The sequence below is a fragment of the Astatotilapia calliptera genome, chromosome 11 (genome assembly GCF_900246225.1).
Source record: "Astatotilapia calliptera chromosome 11, fAstCal1.2, whole genome shotgun sequence".
Taxonomy (NCBI): Eukaryota; Metazoa; Chordata; class Actinopteri; order Cichliformes; family Cichlidae; genus Astatotilapia; species Astatotilapia calliptera.
Window position 1 is genome coordinate 1948812 of NC_039312.1, and position 20838 is coordinate 1969649.

Below are 20838 nucleotides of genomic sequence, written 5' to 3' on the forward strand. Positions count from 1 at the left end.
GACTAATCGTGGCAGTAATTAATCAAAGATTTCACTCTTGTTCAACAAAAGGATTTTAGGAGTAACAGTAATACTATACTGTTTACATTGAATTAGATTTAGGTTTCTGTATACAGTGTCATTTCATAACAACAATTACCTCGGTGTACTCAAGGACTAATTTGCTGTGACGAGGATCAGTTGATGACGAAACAGGGAAGCTTAAAATACCAAATCAGATTAACCTGAATGTTCAAGAAGAGAAACATGCTGGGCGACCCCCCACAGGTCAAACCTGCAAAACACCAAGAATAAAATACAGCTTCCCACTGTCTTTGTATGGGTATGGACATTTTATTTTTTCACTTTAGAGAAACAGGCTTTCAGGTATCGTGTGTATAAAGTATGGTAGCTGCTAAATGGTTTCAGTACACCAAAAACAGTACATTAATAAATAAATGTGTCCATCAATGTGTAATCGGTTTTCAGGTATTGGGATTCAGTGAGCCAGATCACACTTTTACAGCTGACATTTTTTACATCCCCACGCAGTGTGACTCTGCACAATGATACTATCATGGTGCATCATGATCATCAGAAGAAAGGAAAATACAAAAATCCTTTGACAAACAACATCACGAGGACTCATGTAAAACTGACCGGTTGGATTGTAGCTGGCGATGCTTTTTCTATAAGAGTCATTCAAAGTGCTTTTTTCTGTATATGCACCTTGTTTCACATTCACACAATTCACTGTGCGTCAGCTCAGGCTTTAGTATCTTGCCCATGGATAGCTATTCCAGTCTGCACGTTCAAGCGAGGAGCAAACCACCAACTTTCCAACCCACCTTATGAGCCACGGCTACCCCATGTTTAGAATGTCAGCATCGTGTCATAGACCTGCTGATATTTAGTTTTCAGCATATTTCTAAACCCTTGCAGTTTTATTTATATCGAGCAAAATCAGTACAACAGTTGTCTGAAGGCACTTTACATTATAAGTGAAAGATCCTACAAAGAACACTCCAACAATCAGACGACCGCACAAGAGCAAACACTTATAGTGAGAAGGAAAAACTCCCTTTTAACTGTGACAGGTTAGCGCCTCCCTGACCGATGAAACCACCTGTCCTGTAACTGAAGTTCATAAAAATGTATTCCATAACAAGGATGGAACAGTCTCTCACAGTCTGTTTCTAAAACCTAAAGAGAATTATGGATTTGATCAACTGGTCTCTGAATGCTATTGACTCCCTTTTCTCAACGAGAAGTCTGGAGGGACTTTCCCTGCCGGATACACGATGGACGGGTGGCAGACATGGAGGATCGTGTGCCTGGTGGGACTGTCGATCGAGGACGCTGAAGATATCTACCTATTCGGAACCATGATAACAGGGTTCTTGCTGATCGGAGCTGGCTTGGCTCTGGCTTATGGGAGGATTAAGATAGCTGAACCGGCTGTTCAAACCCCCACAAAGCTGCCCGCTGGGATTGAAACGGTGGGACGAGGCGCGACTTCTCAGAACGGGCTCATTGAGAGCAGCATGGTTAAGAGCTTGGAGACGCTTACAGCTGCCGTGAATACTCAGAATAAGACATCTGAGCGTATATTGGGATTACATCAAGGAAAAGTCCACTCAGAACAACATCTCTGAGCGGACGTTGGATCACATCGTGGAGCAGCTCACTGCAGTCGTGAGTAATCAGCTCTCTGAGCACAAGAATGAAAACACCAGCAAGTTTGATACCATCATGGGGAAGCTTGCGGCTCTCCAACGGGAGATTGAGAGACCAGTGTCGGAGTGTTAAAGAACAGCTTTGAAATTCTCACGAGTTGTCGCAAAAGAAAAATCACCATCATAATCCAGCTACCCCTCGGAGCCAGCTGTGGGCTCGAGGCTGGAGCCGAACAACAACTCCCTGATAACGACTGTGTTTAGTCTGTTCTTCCCATTCCCTACAAGGTTGGCTGGGTTGGCTGGAAGACTGTTTACTTAGCCTGGCAGGGCGAAGGACACTGTCTCAGCTGAACTATGGACACACACACACAGACATATACTGATACTGATAAGCACTCACTGACGCATCACCCTCCCTACCCCGGATCCAACGCCACCTCCAACGCCACCTCCAACGCTTACCTCCCCTCTGATGTGGACATCGGGGCAGCTGGAGGCGCAGTCGAAGATTGCAGCGGTCCCAGATCAGATGTGCACACTGGAACTCTTTCCCATGTTGCTGTCTGTGTTTATTGTGCTATGGTGTGTTGATATCTGTGCATTCCTGTATTATCCTTTTGTGTTACACATTTCGAGGGTTTTTTTCCTGCTACCTAGCCTGACCTGTCTCCCCAATGTGATGTTTGTGTATTGTATGTACGGTCGGCAAGGTCTGTCATCTCGGTTGTGGGTAAAAGACCTGCAACTGACACATAAAGGCTATCTCATCATCATCTCATATGAAATATGCATGAACATTTAGATGCAACAAGGTTCATAAAAACAAGACACAGGAACAGACAAGACATTTTCATGTAAGGTCAGGAGCTTATTGTGGAGTTTACATTTGACTCCTACAGTCAGTTATGAATACCTGCAGGTGGCAGTATGCAACATCTGAGTCCAAATGATTACAAACATCACTCCATTGATGTTTGTAATGGTTAAAGGTCAACTGGCTTTATATAAGAAGCAGTTTCAAACTCGGTATTAACAGATGTACTGGGACAGAATCCATCAAGAAAAAAGAGACGTCTGTCTTCTAAAAGACACACACGCACATAAATGTCTTACTTCTTTAATCAAAACCCCCCAAATAAATTTCAGATGAAGCTGAAAGACAACATAGTGACTTACAAGACGCTTTATGTCCAAGAAAACTAACAGTTCATCATTTATTTACTCACTGGCACAAAAAGCAAAAATCACACTTTTGATTAGTCCAATTATTCGGTCATTCGATGACACATATCCAACAGTATATACACATTTGACATATTTGGGAATGTACAAAGAAAATTTTTTTTAATTACAATTGTGTTTTGGCACAGCACTGTTGGCTCATACAGGTATTTTGGTTCACAATGAGCTGCCAGCCCTTTTAAAATGAATAAAAAACTAGTTATCAAAAATCCTGTAGAAAGCAGATAATTCGTACACACATAATTCAGTGCCAGCTCTAATTCGACGACAGGAAAACCCAATGACTGATATGTCCATCATATTTACCTTAAAGAAAGAAAGAAAGGAAATCAGCCGATGTGGTTTGATACGTCTCGGCTTTCTGTTGTGCAGTCCAACAGGTCCAGCTCGAGTCTTGAATCAAGTGTCATTTTTGGTAGTGATGCAAAAACACCACTTTGCTCAAAGATACTTCAAAACAGAAAGTAGGACCTCTGTAATCAGATTGTTGTCACAGGCTCTAATCTAGCATGTGTGTGAGAATTTAACCAATCACTATTCTTATTAGACAGAAACAGGCGAGTCCAAATAATTTAAAAAGTCCACTATAGTGCGATGTTATAGTGTGATAGGACAGGACTTCCTTTTTTGATGCTCACTTCTGTGCACTACTGCTTTAAAACATGTTTACAGTGTGTAAGATGGGAAAAAATGATTAAAACAATACATTTAAAACTCACAGTAGCTTATGTACATACATTCATAATACTGTACTACTATTTAGAAAAATAACAACAAGCAAATGACCAAATTACAACTATATTTAAACCTCTGACAGTCAGACAAACTACATCTGTGAGCAATAATGTTCCACAGCTGAGATTTAGAGGATATTCTTCTGAATGTACTGACAGACGTCTGACTTTAATACTGAGACAAATAATACAACAGATTCAAAGGAAATATGGAGCGTATTCTGAACAAAGAAAGCCTGTGTCTGATGTCGCCTAAGCTGTTACTACGGCAACACTGGAACGACGTCGTTTTTGCAGACAAACAGTCCAAAAGGGCCGTCGCTAAGGTGAAACTCAAATCAAACACCACACACTCTGGATTAGGTAGGAAATACTGTACTCCTGCTGCTCAGCTGAAGTGCAGATATGGAGAGGTCCAGGAAGCAGGACAGGTTTGGTCCCTACACTGACACTGTGCTCACAGCAGATGGACGCTTTTCATAGGCTCGATCTTTCCTCTTCCTGCAGAAGGCATACAGAGCTGTGAGGGGCACACAGCTGACTGACGACACCAGCAGCAGCACGATGAAGACCTGACCAAAGACGGGGTACTCCGTCACTGCTGATTCACCCTGGGAAGCCACACATACAGTTCACCATTAGCAGAAACTTTTGCTATCAACGCTACAGTCTGTAGAGTGGTACAGCTGCAAACATCCAGATCCTAATCTTGGTAAGGACTCATAACTATGTGAAAGGTATGGCTGAATAAAAATGTCATCACTGATGTTCAGTTTGACGAGTGTGGATTCTGCTTGTACAATAATATCACGTGTCCATCCAAATCACAACACGTTATAAATAAAATTGTAGAATAAAATAAGATAACATGACAGTGCAGTTTAAAAATAAATTTGCTGTTACACTGGATTACTCATTTACACTCCAGCCAACTCTGCCAAAGTAGTATCCAATGTCATCACTAACATTGTGTCAGAAGGGTGTTCTTCCTGTTTCTGATTCATTTAATTATACTTTTTTGACTGCTAATTTTCAGTTTGATCTCTGTGTACATGGATGGCATCAAACTTCCTTCCCTATATCAAAATATCCCCGTGCTTCCAAGAATGGTTGATTAGGATTTTGGTGGAATTCAAACTCTTGAATGATAGATTTGCTTCAGTCTGTTATTGTTAATAACATTTTATTAATCACCGACTCAGGTGGCTCAGCTGTGCTCCTGCTTCTAGATTTAACTGCAGCCTTTGATACCGTTGACCACAGTAATCTGATCTTGCGATTGGAGCAATGTGATATCAAAGGTATCCCTTTGGAATGGTTTCGGTCCTACCTCTCCGAGAGGACTTTGATGATTTTACGTCCTCCACAGCTCCATTTACTTGTGGTGTCCCGCAGGGTTCCATATTAGGCCCAATTCCCTTTTCAATCTATATGCTCCCCCAGGCCTAATTTTTAGGAAGCATAATATCTGCGTTCACTCTTACGACATCCAGATTTATCTTCGGATAATAGAAACACCACTCCCATGGAATCTTTATTCAAATGCCTTGACAAAGGTAAAACCTGGATGGTCTCAAATTTTTGTACCTTTAATGAGACAAAACTGAAGTAATTATTTTTGGACCAAGCTGTAACTTTTATGCCCCAGATTAATTAGCTATACGCTGGTGTCAGTCCAGTCTGGCACGGCTTCTACTCGTACACAACGCTGCAGCCGGCCTCTTGACCCGTGTAAGGAGACAACATATCACCGCGGCGCTCGCCTCTCTTCATCGGTGCGTTTTAGAATTAAATTTTAAAATCTTTTGACTTATAAAGTGCTAAATGGCCAAGCAACAAACTATTAGTCTGACCTTTTGCAGCTTTACACGCCCTCTAGAGCCTGAAGATTTTCTTGAAAAACAAAGGACGGCCTAACAAAAAGAAGTTTGGGAACCACTGCTATACTGCATGAGAGTTACCAATTTTTTATTCAAATCTTCCTACCTGTTTGATGATGTTAATGTTATTGTTTAATTATTACGTTGTACAGCACTTTGGTCAACTCTTTTTTGTTATTAAATGTGCTTTATAAGTAAATAAATGAAATGACAGATACTTGTTCTTCATTGAACATCCCCAAACTGTTGCCACAAAGTTGGGATCATAAAATTGTCCAAACTGTCTTGGTATGCTGAAGCATTAATGGAATTTTGCAGGAACTAAGGGGCTGAGCCCAGCTCCTGGGAAACAACCCCACACCATAAAGTGCCCCACCCAAACGTTACACAGTACCTTTCTCCTAGCAACCACCAAAACAGACTGGTCCATTGGATTGCCAGACATTCAGCAAGCTTTGAGATCACTGCTTCAGACACTTTGCACTGCGCTTGGATGCAGCTGCTCGGCCGTGGAAATAATAATAATGGATTGCATTTATATAGCGCTTTTCGAGACACTCAAAGCGCTTTACAATTCCACTATTCATTCACTCTCGCATTCACACACCGGTGGAGGCAGCTACAGGTGTAGCCACAGCTGCCCTGGGGCAGACTGACAGAAGCGAGGCTGCCATATCGCGCCATCGGCCCCTCTGGCCATCACCAGTAGGCGGTAGGTGAAGTGTCTTGCCCAAGGACACAACGACCGAGACTGTCCGAGCCGGGGCTCGAACCGGCGACCTTCCAGTTACAAGACGAACACCCAACTCTTGAGCCACGATCGCCCAAATGGAAACTCGTTCCATTAATCTCTGTGCAATGTTCTTGAGTTAGTCTGAAGGTTATGGGATATCTGGAGGTCTGTAGAGATTGACTTTGCAGAAAGATGGCAGCCTTTGCACCTCAGCATCCGCTTTGTGATTTTATGTGGCCACTTGGTGGTGAAGCTGCTCCCATTCCCAGTCGCTTCCACTGTGTTATAATCGCACAAACAGTTCACTGTGGAATACTTCACACTGGAATTCATGGAGCTCCTGAAAGCGATTCATTCTTGCTCATGAAACAACAAATCTTGGTCTTGAGCACAGTTTGGGTAAAAAAAACTTACATGATAATTATGTGCAATTTAAAACTTCAGATCAATACTGTAGGAGGAGTACAGATTCTTGTTGGATGGCAGACGGACTTTGGTCCTTTGGCTGGATGAGCTAATGAAAAAAACATTTCCTTTACTTTTGCTTCTTGATTTGTTGAGCTATTTGGAAGTCGTCGATTCACAGCATCATTTAAATCTAAACGATCCTATTTAATAGTGCACTACGCCATCTTTTTTGCCATTTTCCACCAGACTTTTCCGCTCATTTCCTTTTTGGAGTGCACGGTATCACAGGAGACTTTGTTAAACATGACCTAACCCAAACCTTCAATAATGATAATCCATACTGTCTGTTGAGGAGAAAGTAAAAATGTCTATACGTCGGGAATATTGAAAGCAGAACTCACCAGCTCTTTATTCCATGCTTGGTAAGTGGGTGTCCCTCCTTGGATGTAGTTAATGATGTAAAATATAAAGAGGCCAATAAGGAGCAAGGGACTGGTTACTGCCCACATGATTTTCCAGTACCAGTTGGGACGATGACCAAGCATGTCTTCTATGTCTTTTTCAAACCTAAAGAGAGTAGAAAACATGCTCGTATCGATTATTGAATTTTACAGCAGTAGAATAGTAGTACATTATTTATAGCCAGAACAAAAAGGTTTTAATCTACAGTAACAAATGTGGAAACAATCACAATGACAGCACATACCTCTTAATTCCATAGATGTAACTAACAGCTATGACCTCAATGAGGACAATGAACAGCAAAGAGAAAGTGGCTGCGTAGTCGTTGAATATGGTAAACCAGTAATTCCCTGAGGTGGTGGTGAAGCCCAGGCCCAGCAGCAGACAAAACACACACACCAAACCTGCAAGAAAAGCTCAGTCACTGGTGCACCAAATTACAACACCAGTCACAAAGAGGATTAGGGCCACTGGGGGGAAAAAGGGGACACGTCCTTTTTTCACTTCTTTTCAAGAATTCTGATAAAAAAAAGTCAGAATTCTGACTTTTTTATCAGAATTCTTTTTTTTCAGAATTCTGGATTTAACAGGAAGCCAAAACAGGAGAAATCTGCTCTCTCTTTCTAGTCCCTGTCAGGACTCTTGCTGCAGCATTTTGGATTAGCTGAAGGCTTTTCAGGGAGTTTTTTGGACTTCCTGATAATAATGAATTACAGTCGTCCGCCTGGAAGTAAAACATGCATGATCTAAATTTTAAGCATCACTGTGAGACAGGATGTTTCTAACTTTAGAGATGTTGCACAAATGGAAGAACGCAGTCTTACATATTTGTTTAATATGTGCATTGAAGGACACATCCTGGTCAGGTGGCTGCAGCCTGGCCCTGTACCAGGAGCGGCTCAGCTGCTGGACACGGTGTTCCCAGAACGATTCGTGGAGGAGCTCCTGGCAACAACGAAGTGGGTCTGCAGTCACTGGCAGGCAAGCCTTGAGGTTGCCATGACTGTTTAGCCAGTGGCAGGAGCTTGGCCCCAAGAGTCCCAGCACCGCCATTCTTCTCCAATAATCTGTTTTCTTCTGTTGTGTCTCAGCATCTCCTGCTATGGAACGGCTGGCCCGGGTTCAGTAAGTTAATGGGGCAGTGCGCAGTGGTGCATTCACAGCTGGTAGAGGCATGCGGTGTCTCTGCTGCACTCAGCTATGGTGTGGGGCCATCGGACACTGATTCTGGGGGACGTAGCAGGGCCTTCACAGGAGATCATGTTGGTTCCAATAGGTTTTCCACCACCGCAGCAGTGTCATAATAACAGCCTATACTCAGCCTTTGACCAAGTCATGAAAACTGATGGTCAAACAGTGTGCCCTGATGTAACAGTAACGCACTTTGTGTTCATTGGAGACAGATTGTGTCGAGTGACTGAGACACCAGAAGAACACAACCAGTTTCAAGTGTTGAAAAGCTGGCGGAAAAAACACAAACATAGATGGCTGTAACGAGCCACCCGAAAAATCATTTCGGCTGCTCACATAATAATAATGGATTGGATGTATATAGCACTTTCCAAGGCTTCATTCATTGACTCTCACACACTGGTGGAGGCAGCTACAGTTGTAGCCACAGCTGCCCTGGGGCAGACTGACAGAGGCGAGGCTGCCATATCGCGCCATCGGCCCCTCTGGCCATCTCTAATAGGCGGTAAGGTGAAGTGTCTTGCCCAAGGACACAATGACCAGGACAGCGAGCCCAGTGATCGAACTGGCGACCTTCCGGTTACTGATGCGCTTCCCAACCCCCTGAGCCACGGTCGCCCGTGGGTTATTGATTCTACTGGCCGAGCATCTGGGAGGATGTGCAGCGATGGGGAGAGTTGGTTATTGCAGCTAAATGTGTGCTGTAAATGCATAAATGCTCTGTATACCCCTGTCTCCTTAGTTAGATCATGTTCAGCTGTGTTCCCTCCTGTGGTTTGTTGCCTCGCGTGCATATTTATGTCTGCGCCTCCCACCGTCCGCTTCCTCCGAGCTGTGTGCTACTCCCTGTGTTCCAGTTTAGTTTAGTATTTCTGGCACCCAGCAATGAAGCTGTGTGTCTGTGCTTGGGTCCAATCCTGCCTGCTTTACACACCGAGTATTATAAAGCCTTTCTGTTCTGAACACTCAAAGCTCTAAAAGCCAAATTCTCACACAGCGTAAAGCTCCTGGCATTCCCAGACATCTGCCTTCTCACAATGGTAGGACCATAAAGAATCACTTTGATAATATCTGCACGGCCTGTCGTAGGAAGTAGGAGCATCACAAGTTACTACTTTGAATTCTATTTAACTTTGTGCACTCAGCTGAAAACTAGTTTTATAGCTGCAATAAACATAAATGCTGCTCTTTACCACTGTCAATGTGTTTGTAACCCAACCAGACAGACAGGAAAAGTGTGGCAACGGTTCAGTGAGAATACATAGCAGCAGAAAGTACGAAGACCTTCTCCACCAACATCAGTACGGATCTTACCACTGAACAACTCGTTGCTCATGCGGGACATAATCTTGAAATCACGTAACGGGGTGATGATGGCTGTAACGTTTCCCAACATGCTGCCCATTCCTAACAGCAGGAGCATGAAGAAGTACAGTACAGACCACAGCTGGGGCAAAGGCATGTTCTTAATGGCCTCACTGTACACTATGAAGGCCAGGCCTGTCCCCTCTACTGCCTGAAACAAAAATAACGGGAGTTTATAGTTGAAATAGAAACTGAATTTAGTGTCAGTGTTTTACATGTCAAATAAAAAGACTTCAAAATGTCTCTTTATGAAGTATTATTCATACAGACACGCTCCACAGAGATCATTCATTCTTATAAAATACCTATAAGTGGATGCACATGCCACAACCTTATCTCAATAATTATAATTACAGTAAAGAGGCTTCATGTCTGTGAACATGGAGACGATGTACTGTATCATATATCATACTGATGGGGAACATGTTTCCTGCAGAAATATTATGCACAGTTTTCCAAAAATACAGTGTACTGAGGTGCTTTTAAAATTTTTGGTAATATAGTAAAGATTTTTAACCTAAATAAGTAATAATATTTTACAATTCAGCCAGGGTGGAGTGTAAATATGCAAAGTACCAACCCAGTATCATAGCAAAATGTGTAATAGACACGCCGGCCCACCGTGCCCACTTCACACTTTGCCTCTCTAAAACGTGAGAGAGACAAACATGCATGAGTTGCATTACTGCATGCAGAAATTGCATTACCAGCAGGGGGAGAAAATATATTTAAAGCCACAAAATCGTAACGTACAAAGTAGATCCCAGGCTCCCAGCATCGTCACGGCTAATATGGATATACATGCGAATGTGTTAATATTGTCTGTTTAAATGCTTTCCTGTTATTATTTTCATGTTGGCTTGAAATCAAATATTTCCCTCTGCTGGTCCTGCAGCTTATTTCAACTTAATGCAACGTGTAGATTTTACGTTTTGGAGGCAAAGCGTGAAATGGGCACTGTGGATCGGGGTGTTTGATATCGGGTTGTACAGACAGGCAGCAGCAGTGGTATGTTTTAGTCATTAGCTACAGGTTTTTAATTAAACGGGCTACACAGAAAAATACACAAAAAACCACTGTGTGTTGTAACAGGAACAGGAAGTGATATAAGTCTACAATAACACATTTGTGGTTTAAGCAGTCAAATTGAGTTGTTTGGTGTTGTTGGTTGGATGGATGGATGATTAAAGAAACAACACATACTGACAGTTAACAAACAGGGGCCTGAGGAGCATGTTATTATTTTATTATTATTATTATAAGTGATTATTCTTTTGATCAGCTTGGTCAAACACTGCTGCTGGATGGCATTCAAACTTCCAACCAGGATCTGTCAGTGTGGTCGTGCCACTGGCATGAACAGCAGACTCAAACTAACCCCACACGTGTTCAGCCCTGCAGGCAGCTTCTGTCCTGGCTCTTTGACACAGTGTTTAGAGTTTTATTTTGGATTCATGATTCTTTCCTTTACATTCAGAAGATGATTGAAGTTCAAACTTCGTATGGTTTAGTCTTGAGTTGAGTTATTTTAGTGTCTCTGGGTTTATCGGTCTTTCATGGTCTCTTGTTTGATATTATTAGGTTCCTTCTGTGTCTTTGTCTCGCCTCTGTTTTTCTCTTCTCAGCCTCTCCTGTGAAAGTCAGTCTCGTCTCTGTGTTTATTTACCCATCTATTTCATGTCTCTGTGTCTGTCCCTCAGCTCAGTCATGTCTCTGTCTGGTCTGCGTTCTGTCTACCTGTCTATGTTTCCTCTCTTGTCTTGTTTCATCCTTTGTCTCTCCAGTCTGTCATGTATCTGTTTATCCCTAGTCCCAGTGTCTATCACGTCTTAGTCTGGGTCTCAGTGTGTGTTACTTCCCATCTTATTTGTCCCTATGTCCTTATTTGTACTTATGCCTGTCTCTTTGTTCAGTTTTACTTCCTCTGTGTTCCCTGGTGTGTTCCATCTCCCTAATTATGTCGTGTCTTTAAGTCTCCAGTGTCACATCGCTGTCATACATCCCCTCATGCTGTGTGCTCTATTTTTGCATTTCTCCCTAGTGTCCATGTAAAGAGCTGAAAATAGCTATCTGTTAAAACATGGCATTGAAAACAAACAGAGAAAACTGCCAAACTTAAAGTTTTTCGTTTGTTTGTATTTGTTAACCTGTCATTTAAACGTTCTTGGTGGACTGTGGCAGTTTCAGGTATTAAAATGCTATTCCACATCTGGACACTAGAGGGTGCATAGTGTTTTTGTAGTTCAGTTAGTACCTCGCAACAACAAATTGTATTTGATTTAAATTGAACTCCAAAGTGAAGGAGGAGATCATTAAGATGAAGAACTAAAATAAAACTGTAAGAGAGACGGCAAAAACTTAGGAGTGGTCAAATCAGCAGTTTGGTACACCTGGTTACCTTTATCAATGCATGTACAGAGGCTTTATAGGAAAGTGCAAACTACCGTATTTTTCAACCATAAGGTGCACCGGATTATAAAGTGCATTGAGGTAAACAAAACAGTCAGATAAGTCAAACTTTAGTCAACTCATTCTTCTTGCTTCCTCCTCTTCCCTACCATTGATTCATTAATGCTGAATTCTCTCCAGCGGCTCTATTCCCATGTTGTTGCAGTATATTAATGACTAACCTCGTGTTGAGGATGGATTATCTCAGTTGTTCTCCTGACTGAAGTTTGGTCTGTTTACAGCATCCTCCATGCGATTGCATTTGTCTCTAACCACCAGGAATCCTCACGTTAACTTCTATCGAGTGGAAAAATTTAGTGTTCATCCTTTTAATAAATCCTGTTTTCATGGATGCCTGGATGTTAAACTTAATTGTTATACCTGGTAAAGCAGCAACACTGATCATTTTATTAAAGATGAAAGAATTTAGACAGTTTTTAACTCTCAGTGATGCTGCAGTGTTTGTTTGACTTGGGGACCTGAAGAGACGGAGTTTAGGATCCAGATTACTCCGCGAGGCTCCTGACTACGGCAGCTGTAATGCTCCAACAATCCATCAAGCGCTGCGGCTTCATAGTTTACCAAAGTCGTACCAAAACATTTTTGACAGATTTCTGAGCGCCATGTACCACATAAAATCGGTTCGAGGTCAGTAAGCACAACCAGAATTCATACATAAGGCGAACTGTCGATTTTTGAGAAGATTAAAAGATTTTACGTGCACCTTATAGTGCGGAAAATACGGTAGTGGTTACCCTCAAAACAGAAAGGGCAGATTAGATTGTCAGAAAACATCTAAATAGCATGCACTGTTCTTGGACAGACAAAAGGAACAGCTCATGATCTTAAGCTTTTTAAAATTGCAGTGGTATGTGCATGTCAATCACATTGTCACTGTTTTATTTAAAATATACTGGGGTAGTGTACAGAGGCCAAATGACAGAAATTGTGTCATGGTCCAGAAACGTATGGACCTGACTGTACGATCAGACTCTGGGTGACAAACGTTGATCATTTATCGTTTCTCTTTTTCTTCCCGATTTAAGTAACTTCCAACTTTCCATTATTTTATAACTGAATAGTGTTTCCTGTGTGGTTACTGTATGTAGATGAGTGTAACTCACTGTGTCTAGTTCCTTTTCCAGGTTGCACTCTCCCTCTCTTACTTTGTCGGCAATTTGGGCAAACTGCTCTGGATATGTTGTGTTCAGCTTCTCAGTCCACTCGAGAACGCTGTCCATGCTGATGGCGTCTTCTGCTAGATCAAAGGTATTTAGCAGCAGAAGGCGCATTCTGAAAACAAAGAAAAAGGAGCACAAATTAACCCTGACCTTCAACAATGATTGCACAGGCCATTTTGCAACCTGTTGAACTTAGACGTATTTCACAAAGTGTTTCCTTTATTAGACTGGGAACTGATGTGATACTGAACTAAGTTTACAGTCCACTTATGTTTTTGCGGCAGATGAGAGACAGTTTTAACTGTTTTTGTTCTTAGTTGTTTCAACTGCAAAAACCAACCATTTCGTTCTTACTTTTTTGTATTACTTTTGTAAAATCATTGCATTTATTCACTTCATGTTTTGCTGCCAACCACTGGCAGGTGTAATGAATGACACTTATGTTAATGAAAAACAATGTTCTGTTGGGTTTTGGCATTCATGTGGATGGTACTTTGACCCCTACCACATACCAGCCCCCCACCACTAACCCCCAACTACTATCAACTCCAATCCCCCCCATCCACCCAACCCTCCACCACACCACAGATATTTGTTCAGAGTTGTTATGTCTTGTTATTAAGTGATCTAACACTGGACACATGTTCTGTATACCAGATTCTAGGTCCAAAGTCCTATTGTGCAAAAGAAAGAACATTTCTGGGTTTTTCTTTTCAATGATAAAGCAAAGCAACACGCTATGTTGTTAAAGTACCAAATTACTCAACTGACAGAGAAATGCACACAGCCTGTTTTCAGAATACAGTGACAGACTATTCTCTCGATGAACATGGTGTCAGCTGTTATCACAACATACAGCTTCATTTCAATGTAATCTTTATTGGAGAAGTGCAAAATGTACACTGGTGTCGTCATTTTCAGATAAGTTTTGTTGAGCTTGTCTGTAACTTTGTTAATAATGTAACAGAATCAAAACCATACTCTTTCCTCATCCTCACCGGGTAGTTTTTGTTCTCCAAGCCTTATGCTAACCTCTAAATCTAAACATAACCAAGTAGTTTCGGTTCATCAACCTAACCAAACAATGACTAAACCGCAGTTTTACAATGGTCCCAAACAACTGGTCCAGGCATTACTCGAGCGTCCTGGTTGAACGATTAATGTGTTTGTACCACCTCACCTTGATTCTAAAGAAAACTTTTTAAAAATGGTTTCAATGTAAAAGCACTAATACATGTCATTGTAGAAGCACTTGCATGAAGATGTTTAGATGACAGTAATAAACACTGTTCATTTGGAGCCCTTGTTGCACTTCCATAAGCTTGTGATCTCACAACTTTGCAGCCACTGGTCTCAGACATTGCCTTAGCATGGCCAACCAGGACCTACTCTCCATCCCTGAGCACCTGCATCACCGACTGCTATTAACTTCTTGCTAGAGTCGCTTTAGCTAACTAACACTAAAATGTCTCAGCGACAAACAAAACTCACCAAATGTTCAGTTGTTGGCTGCGAGCGCAAACACAGACGTCTTCACGCACTCCCAGCATCTGAGGAACTGAAGACCCAGTGGATTACTTTTATTTTGATGCAATGTCCCCACAACAATAGGAAAATCCATTGTGTTTGGCTAATGGCTAATGTGGCTAATGTTACTGTTAGCTTTGATTTTATGCCCTCAGGCCAGAGCTATGTTTAAATTGTAGTCTAGGGTCCAAGTGAAAAAACAAACCAAACAGATTTATATGTCTCTACGCTCACTTCTACTGTTAGTTTTGTTTTGGTTTATTTCATTTCTTTCATCAAAGTCAGTCAGATTTAAGACTTCTATGACGCATTTAAAACCACTCTGAATGAAAAGAAAACCCAAGAAAAACAAAACTAAAACCTCAAATGCTTCTGGGTTTGGGGCACCAGCTGTTTTGATTTTTTTTTTTTTTTAACCTTAAAACAAACTCGTCCTTGGTATTATCTCCAACAAGCTAATGTAATGTGCACGGCTAGTCCAAAAAGCTGATGTAGACTGCCTTGTTTGACCTCCATACAAATGCGTTTGCAGTTTCATGGTCTGGGAATGCTGAATTATGCTGAATTTAAAACTTTTCCTGCACAAGACATAAATGTTGCTGACCCTACTGTGCTGATGTGGATAGTATTGATATGGGATTAGCTTGGTGAATGGTTTAAAAATAATAGCTGACACACGTTATTTTCACAAATATCATAACAGAAAAAAATCCCCATGTCTTATTTTCTCTATGTTGAGAAAAAAGATTTATTCAAGATATTTTGATGCCAATTAAGGCCAATAGTTTACTCACTCTGCCTTAAATATTGTCGTTTGCAGCTTGTATTCTTAACCAGAAGTCATTTACAAGTCATTTTCCATGCCAGTGTTTTACACTGTTACAATCCTGATCTTATAATTGTAACATCATATCATAACATGCAAATTTGGCTGTTTTGACATATAAAATACTGGTTCAAAGATAAAGTTTGTGGTATTTTTTATGTTACTCAGTTGGATTTGAGGCCACAAAGAGCCTCTTTAAAAATGAGCTAGTATAACAGCATGTTACAAAGCATGTGTGATATTCTGAATTTTGGAAATTGAAGTACACATGCCTGGATTTGTAATAACTTGTTGAACCGTATAATATATCACGCCTATAGGGACACACCTGTAAATTTACAGGCATGCTTGCATGTGTAGCGGGAACCCTGCATTAGCACAAAACATACATACCTGTCCAGGCAGTTCTCGTAGTTGAGAGTAGCCTTGAAGCCATAGATGGCAAAGGTGACGATGCTGGCAAAGATAGAGGTTCCACTGTTGATAAGTGAGACAACGATGGCCTGGTTCTGAAAGTTGTTGTTGTGCTGGTTGTAGCTAGCAAAGGCTATTAGTGAGCCAAAACCCAAACCGAGGGAGAAAAAGATCTGAGTGGCTGCATTGATCCACGCTCTAGGATTGGCAAGTTCAGCCATCTAAAAGCAGACAAATGTACATACACATAAAAGATAAACCACTCTAAGTATGAAACCTGAAGAGCCTTATCTGCGTAGCACATTTCCTAGACACTCTTACCTTGGGTGTGAACATGTATTTGAGGCCATTGATGGCACCATGAAGAGTCACACCCCGAATCAAGTAGATAAACAGGACCAGATAAGGAAATGTAGCTGTGAAGTACACCACCTGTAGAAGCCAACCAGCACAATCATAGAAAAGTTCAAATGTGTAAGTGTGATGATGGAATGTTTATGAATTTTATCATAACTTGGTAACTTTGTGTTACAGTATGTTTTAGTTAGGCACTAGGGTCTGCTGGTTTAGAAAATATTTGTAAATTACATTCACCAAATCCTCCATTAGGTACACATTGCTACTAATGGGGTATAGCCCATATGCTGTGTGGTATAGAAGGCTTGTTAATATTGCTCAGAGATTTTGGGGGATATTGACATAACATCACACAGTTGCTGCTGTTGGTCCATATCTAGGAACATCTCCACTTCCACCACACTGCAAAGAACTGTGCTAGATTCATATTAAGTACAGTGAACTGAGAGAACTAATTACTCATAACCATCTCACAGATGGAACATTCTGTACAGCCACTTTTTATACTAACTTAAAACAGTTAACTGTTACGGTTACTTAAAAATCCATCATTGACCCATCAGTCTTAGCCAATTATAGGCCAATCTCCAACCTTCCTTTTATCTCAAAAAAATCTTGAAAGAGTGATTTTAAAAGACAAATGGTTTATTTGAAGAGTTTCAGTCAGGTTTCAGAGCTCATCACAGCACAGAAACAGCTTTAGTGAAGGTTACAAATGATCTTCTTATGGCCTCTGACAGTGGACTCATCTAATGTTACTGTAAATGGAGAGTCCTCTTCACACACTGAGGTTAATTATGGAGTTCCACAGGGTTCAGTGCTAGGACCAATTCTGTTTACATTATACATGCTTCCCTTAGGCAGCATCATTAGAAGACATAGCATACATTTACACTGCTATGCTGATGACACCCAGCTCTATCTGTCCATGAAGCCAGATAACACACACCAATGAGTTAAACTGCAGGAATGTCTTAAAGACATAAAGACCTGGATGGCCGCTAACTTTCTGCTTCTTAATTCAGATAAAACTGAGGTTATTGTACTCGGCCCTGAAAATCTTAGAAATATGGTATCTAAGCAGATTCTTACTCTGGATGGCATTACCTTGGCCTCCAGTAACACTGTGAGGAACCTTGGAGTCATTTTGGACCAGGACATGTCCTTCAACGCACATATTAAACAAATATGTAAGACTGCCTTGAGTGGTTTTCAGCTTTGTGCTCCTTGTTTTTGTGTTGATATGACTTTTAAAAAAAAAGATATATGTCCTCATTAGGATTGGGAATTCTGTCATTCTGTGGGTCTGCAGCCTAAGATTTATACTGTTAACTTGTTATACTGTATAAAGCACTGTGAGTGCTCAGGCAGAGTTGAAAAGCGGTATACAAGAACTGGTGTGTTTACCATTTAATTATGTGACAATGCATTTATGTTACTTGGCATCAAAATTTATGAAGTGGCATTTTCATGATGGCGATTGTTGTGCTCATATCCACTTCTGATATGTATCACAGAAACTCGTGAGTCTCCTTACCTTTCCTGTTGACTTTACTCCTCGCACAATGAACAGGTAGGTTATTGCCCAGGCAAGCACGAGACACAGTGCCTGTCCTGTATGAATGCCTCCATTCTCTTCAATAGAAGAAGAGATGTTCAGTGTTTCCCTGTAGAAGAAATATTGGGTGGGTGTAGCCACCTCACACTCCTCTGTAGGTCCCGTTCGGTTTGAATTTATGGGGCATACTGCCCAGGGCAGGACTGACTGCAATTGACATAAACATGAAGAGCAGCAGAGATGTGTTACATCCAAATGAGCTACAACAACGTAGCATGTGTTTGAAAAAACTGCAGTAGTTTGAAAATTAGCAGCTCACTTGAAATGAATGAAAGAGGTACCAGAAACTCCATGCATTGATGACGTTGTAATAGAGACAGAGATACACGGATGTCACAACGCTAGCAAGCCCTAAAACAGAAGAACAGCAAATAAAATCACCAATCTCACATTGACACTTGTTACTTATACCTGCTGTACTATTGTAGGGTACCTGCATATAAAGCGCCTCGAGGCAACTGTTATTGTAATTTGGCGCTATATAAATAAAATGAAATCAAATTGTCTACATAAAATTAAACTGTTCATTTGAAAGATTAAAACTTAAACAAAGCCCAGGTGTTTTTCATTCACAGCACTCTACAAAGTTCTGTCTGTAGCTCCTTTGCACAGACTCCTTTTTAGCTTCTTCTAATGCAACATTCAAACTGCTTACTGTTTTGTCACCAGAAAGGCTCTCCTTGGTACTCCTTTATAACACCTCTAGTTTTCCAAAAGTGTAGCTAAAAGTGTGCGGTAAATGCATTGTGACTTCATTTTAATCAAGCACTTACCCAATCCTCCCAAATACGGGCTTATCGAAGTCCATGCCCCGATGCTACCTAAACGCATCTTCTGACCAATGGCGAGCTCCATGTAGAATAAGGGCAACCCCTCCAAAAGCAACATGATGAGATACGGGATTAAGAACCCCCCTGAAGGCATGAAGGGTGAATACAGTACAAATGTTATACAGTGGACAAATTTGCTATATAAACATCACCACAATTATAAATAATTATAAAAAATATGCAACCATAGCATTTTAAGAATCCCATGAGTGTAAACCAGAAGCACACTTTCTAAGCTGATAGGAGCCATATTAACCCTTGGATGCACAATCTACCAATACCTACCTACACTCTTCCACAGGTGGGGTCAAAAATGACCCCAAATAAAATCAATGCATTTTGCTATAAACTTGGTTTCCACTCTTTTCCCCTGTCTGTGTCCTCACCTGATACTCTTGTGACCTTCAGGTGTTTTGCGTAAGTGGCTGAGGACAAGCATTTCTAACTAACATTTTTATGGTGGTACCCTTCTGAGCAGTCTGGAGAATTACAGTGTGCCAACAAACCCCTGACCCAACTGGCACCAGTCTCCCTACTTGGCAGAAGACCATCTATCTGTGCTTGGCTATGGTCAACCTTGTATGTGTGAAACATCTTTTCACGTTGTTCCTTCTGCAACGCACAGTGTGCTGAGTTTCTAATTACACTCACAAAGGTGATTTGTTGTCAAGACAAAAAGTGTTATGGTGTCGGTCACTAGCACAGTACTGTCGTACGTAGTAGGACGCTGAAAAATTCCACATCCACACAGTAAATGAAGGGTGACGCACAGAGTCAGATTCTGGCAGTCAGAGAGAAACATCGGGACAAACACCCCGGCACAAAGTGCCATATGTTGGAAACATTTCCAGGGAAGAGCCGAAAACATTTTTTCTTCTTTAAATGTCTGAATGCTTGCGCTGCCTTTATTTTAGTTCGTCTTTAAATTGCGCACTCTCACACTTAAACGGAGTCTGTTTAAACAAGCCTACTTCGAAACCGCTTCTGATTATTATTATTTGCTTTTCGCTCCGAACGCTTAATGACCGTCATCTACTTTTATTATTGTTTTCAGCATCGAGACAGCTGACCATAGTCAGGTAAGGATTCCATAGGAAATTTACCACGGAACGCCCCGCCCCCTTTGATAAAATCTTAATCAACAACTCTTCACACCAATTAAAGAATATTAAGTTACTTACAATTCAATTAATGGTATTGAGAAATTATAAAGGGACGTTTACATGACACATGGCTGTAGTAACTCGTTTACCAGCTGAGGTGAGTAAATTCCGTTATGTACAACATCACTGCTTTCCACTGAATCTTTGAAGACAGAGTGTATTGAGATTTGTCATTTCAAATCAAATACACTCTGTGCTCATCAAACATGATCATAAACCTGGTAACCTCCCTCTACTTAAAGGCACAAGAAAGTGCTGCTCATGATTTAGTGAAAGAGGGTCACACGGACTTACCTCCGCCGTGTAATTGACAGAGGTATGGAAACCGCCACACGTTTCCCAGTCCGACTGCATATGATACACAGGCCAGCACAAATTGCATGGGGCTGTCCCAGTTGGGTCTTCCATCTTTTTCCATGACTCGGTCCTGTGTGTAGCCTCAGTGAGCCCGCAAAATAATTAGTGTCCGCTGCGTGGGTGAAGCTGTGCTCAGCCTGAGCCTGGTTTATAAGCCCTCTGCGACTGTAGCGAAGGCGGAGCCAAAAGCTTCTGTTATTCAAAGTGTTAGTAAAGGGGGTGAGGCATGGAAAATAACCCAGGTGGATGTTTCTTTTATTTGATACATACATACCGCAGAAAGAGGGCGACACACAGAGACAGGGGCAAAGAAAAAGTCCTTAAGAAGCACAAGACTGAATAAATGTGTGTGAATGAGAGGGAGAGAGGTGCAACAGCAAAGCTGCAAGTACAGCTAGTGAAACCAGACCTGGGGTCAACCATTCAAAACAACTGACAGAGGCC

At 41.4% G+C, this 20838-nt stretch overlaps 1 protein-coding gene across 1 annotated transcript; it reads right to left on the bottom strand.

The window, feature by feature from the left end:
• Nucleotides 1-2500: 2500 nt before the first annotated feature.
• On the bottom strand, nt 2501-20573 carry slc6a20 (solute carrier family 6 member 20). The gene is made up of 11 exons (XM_026184880.1): nt 20332-20573; nt 18818-18958; nt 18304-18395; nt 17964-18191; nt 16391-16501; nt 16049-16290; nt 13246-13414; nt 9623-9824; nt 7362-7521; nt 7057-7222; nt 2501-4245 (listed from the first exon to the last, which is right to left on the bottom strand). Exons 1-11 carry the CDS (start codon nt 20453-20455, stop codon nt 4075-4077), a joined length of 1806 nt encoding a protein of 601 aa, XP_026040665.1. The 5' UTR covers nt 20456-20573; the 3' UTR covers nt 2501-4074.
• Between the last annotated feature and the right edge of the window lie 265 nt (nt 20574-20838).

What these genes read in the sequence shown, in the direction of transcription:
- slc6a20 (XM_026184880.1), bottom strand. Translation starts at nt 20,455, where the DNA reads ATGGAAAAAGATGGAAGACCCAACTGGGACAGCCCCATGCAATTTGTG. An exon ending in CTGTCAATTACACGGCGGAG is followed by an intron (nt 18,959 to 20,331) that starts GTAAGTCCGTGT and finishes TCATGCCTTCAG; the next exon opens with GGGGGTTCTTAATCCCGTAT. An exon ending in CCCGTATTTGGGAGGATTGG is followed by an intron (nt 18,396 to 18,817) that starts GTAAGTGCTTGA and finishes CTTCTGTTTTAG; the next exon opens with GGCTTGCTAGCGTTGTGACA.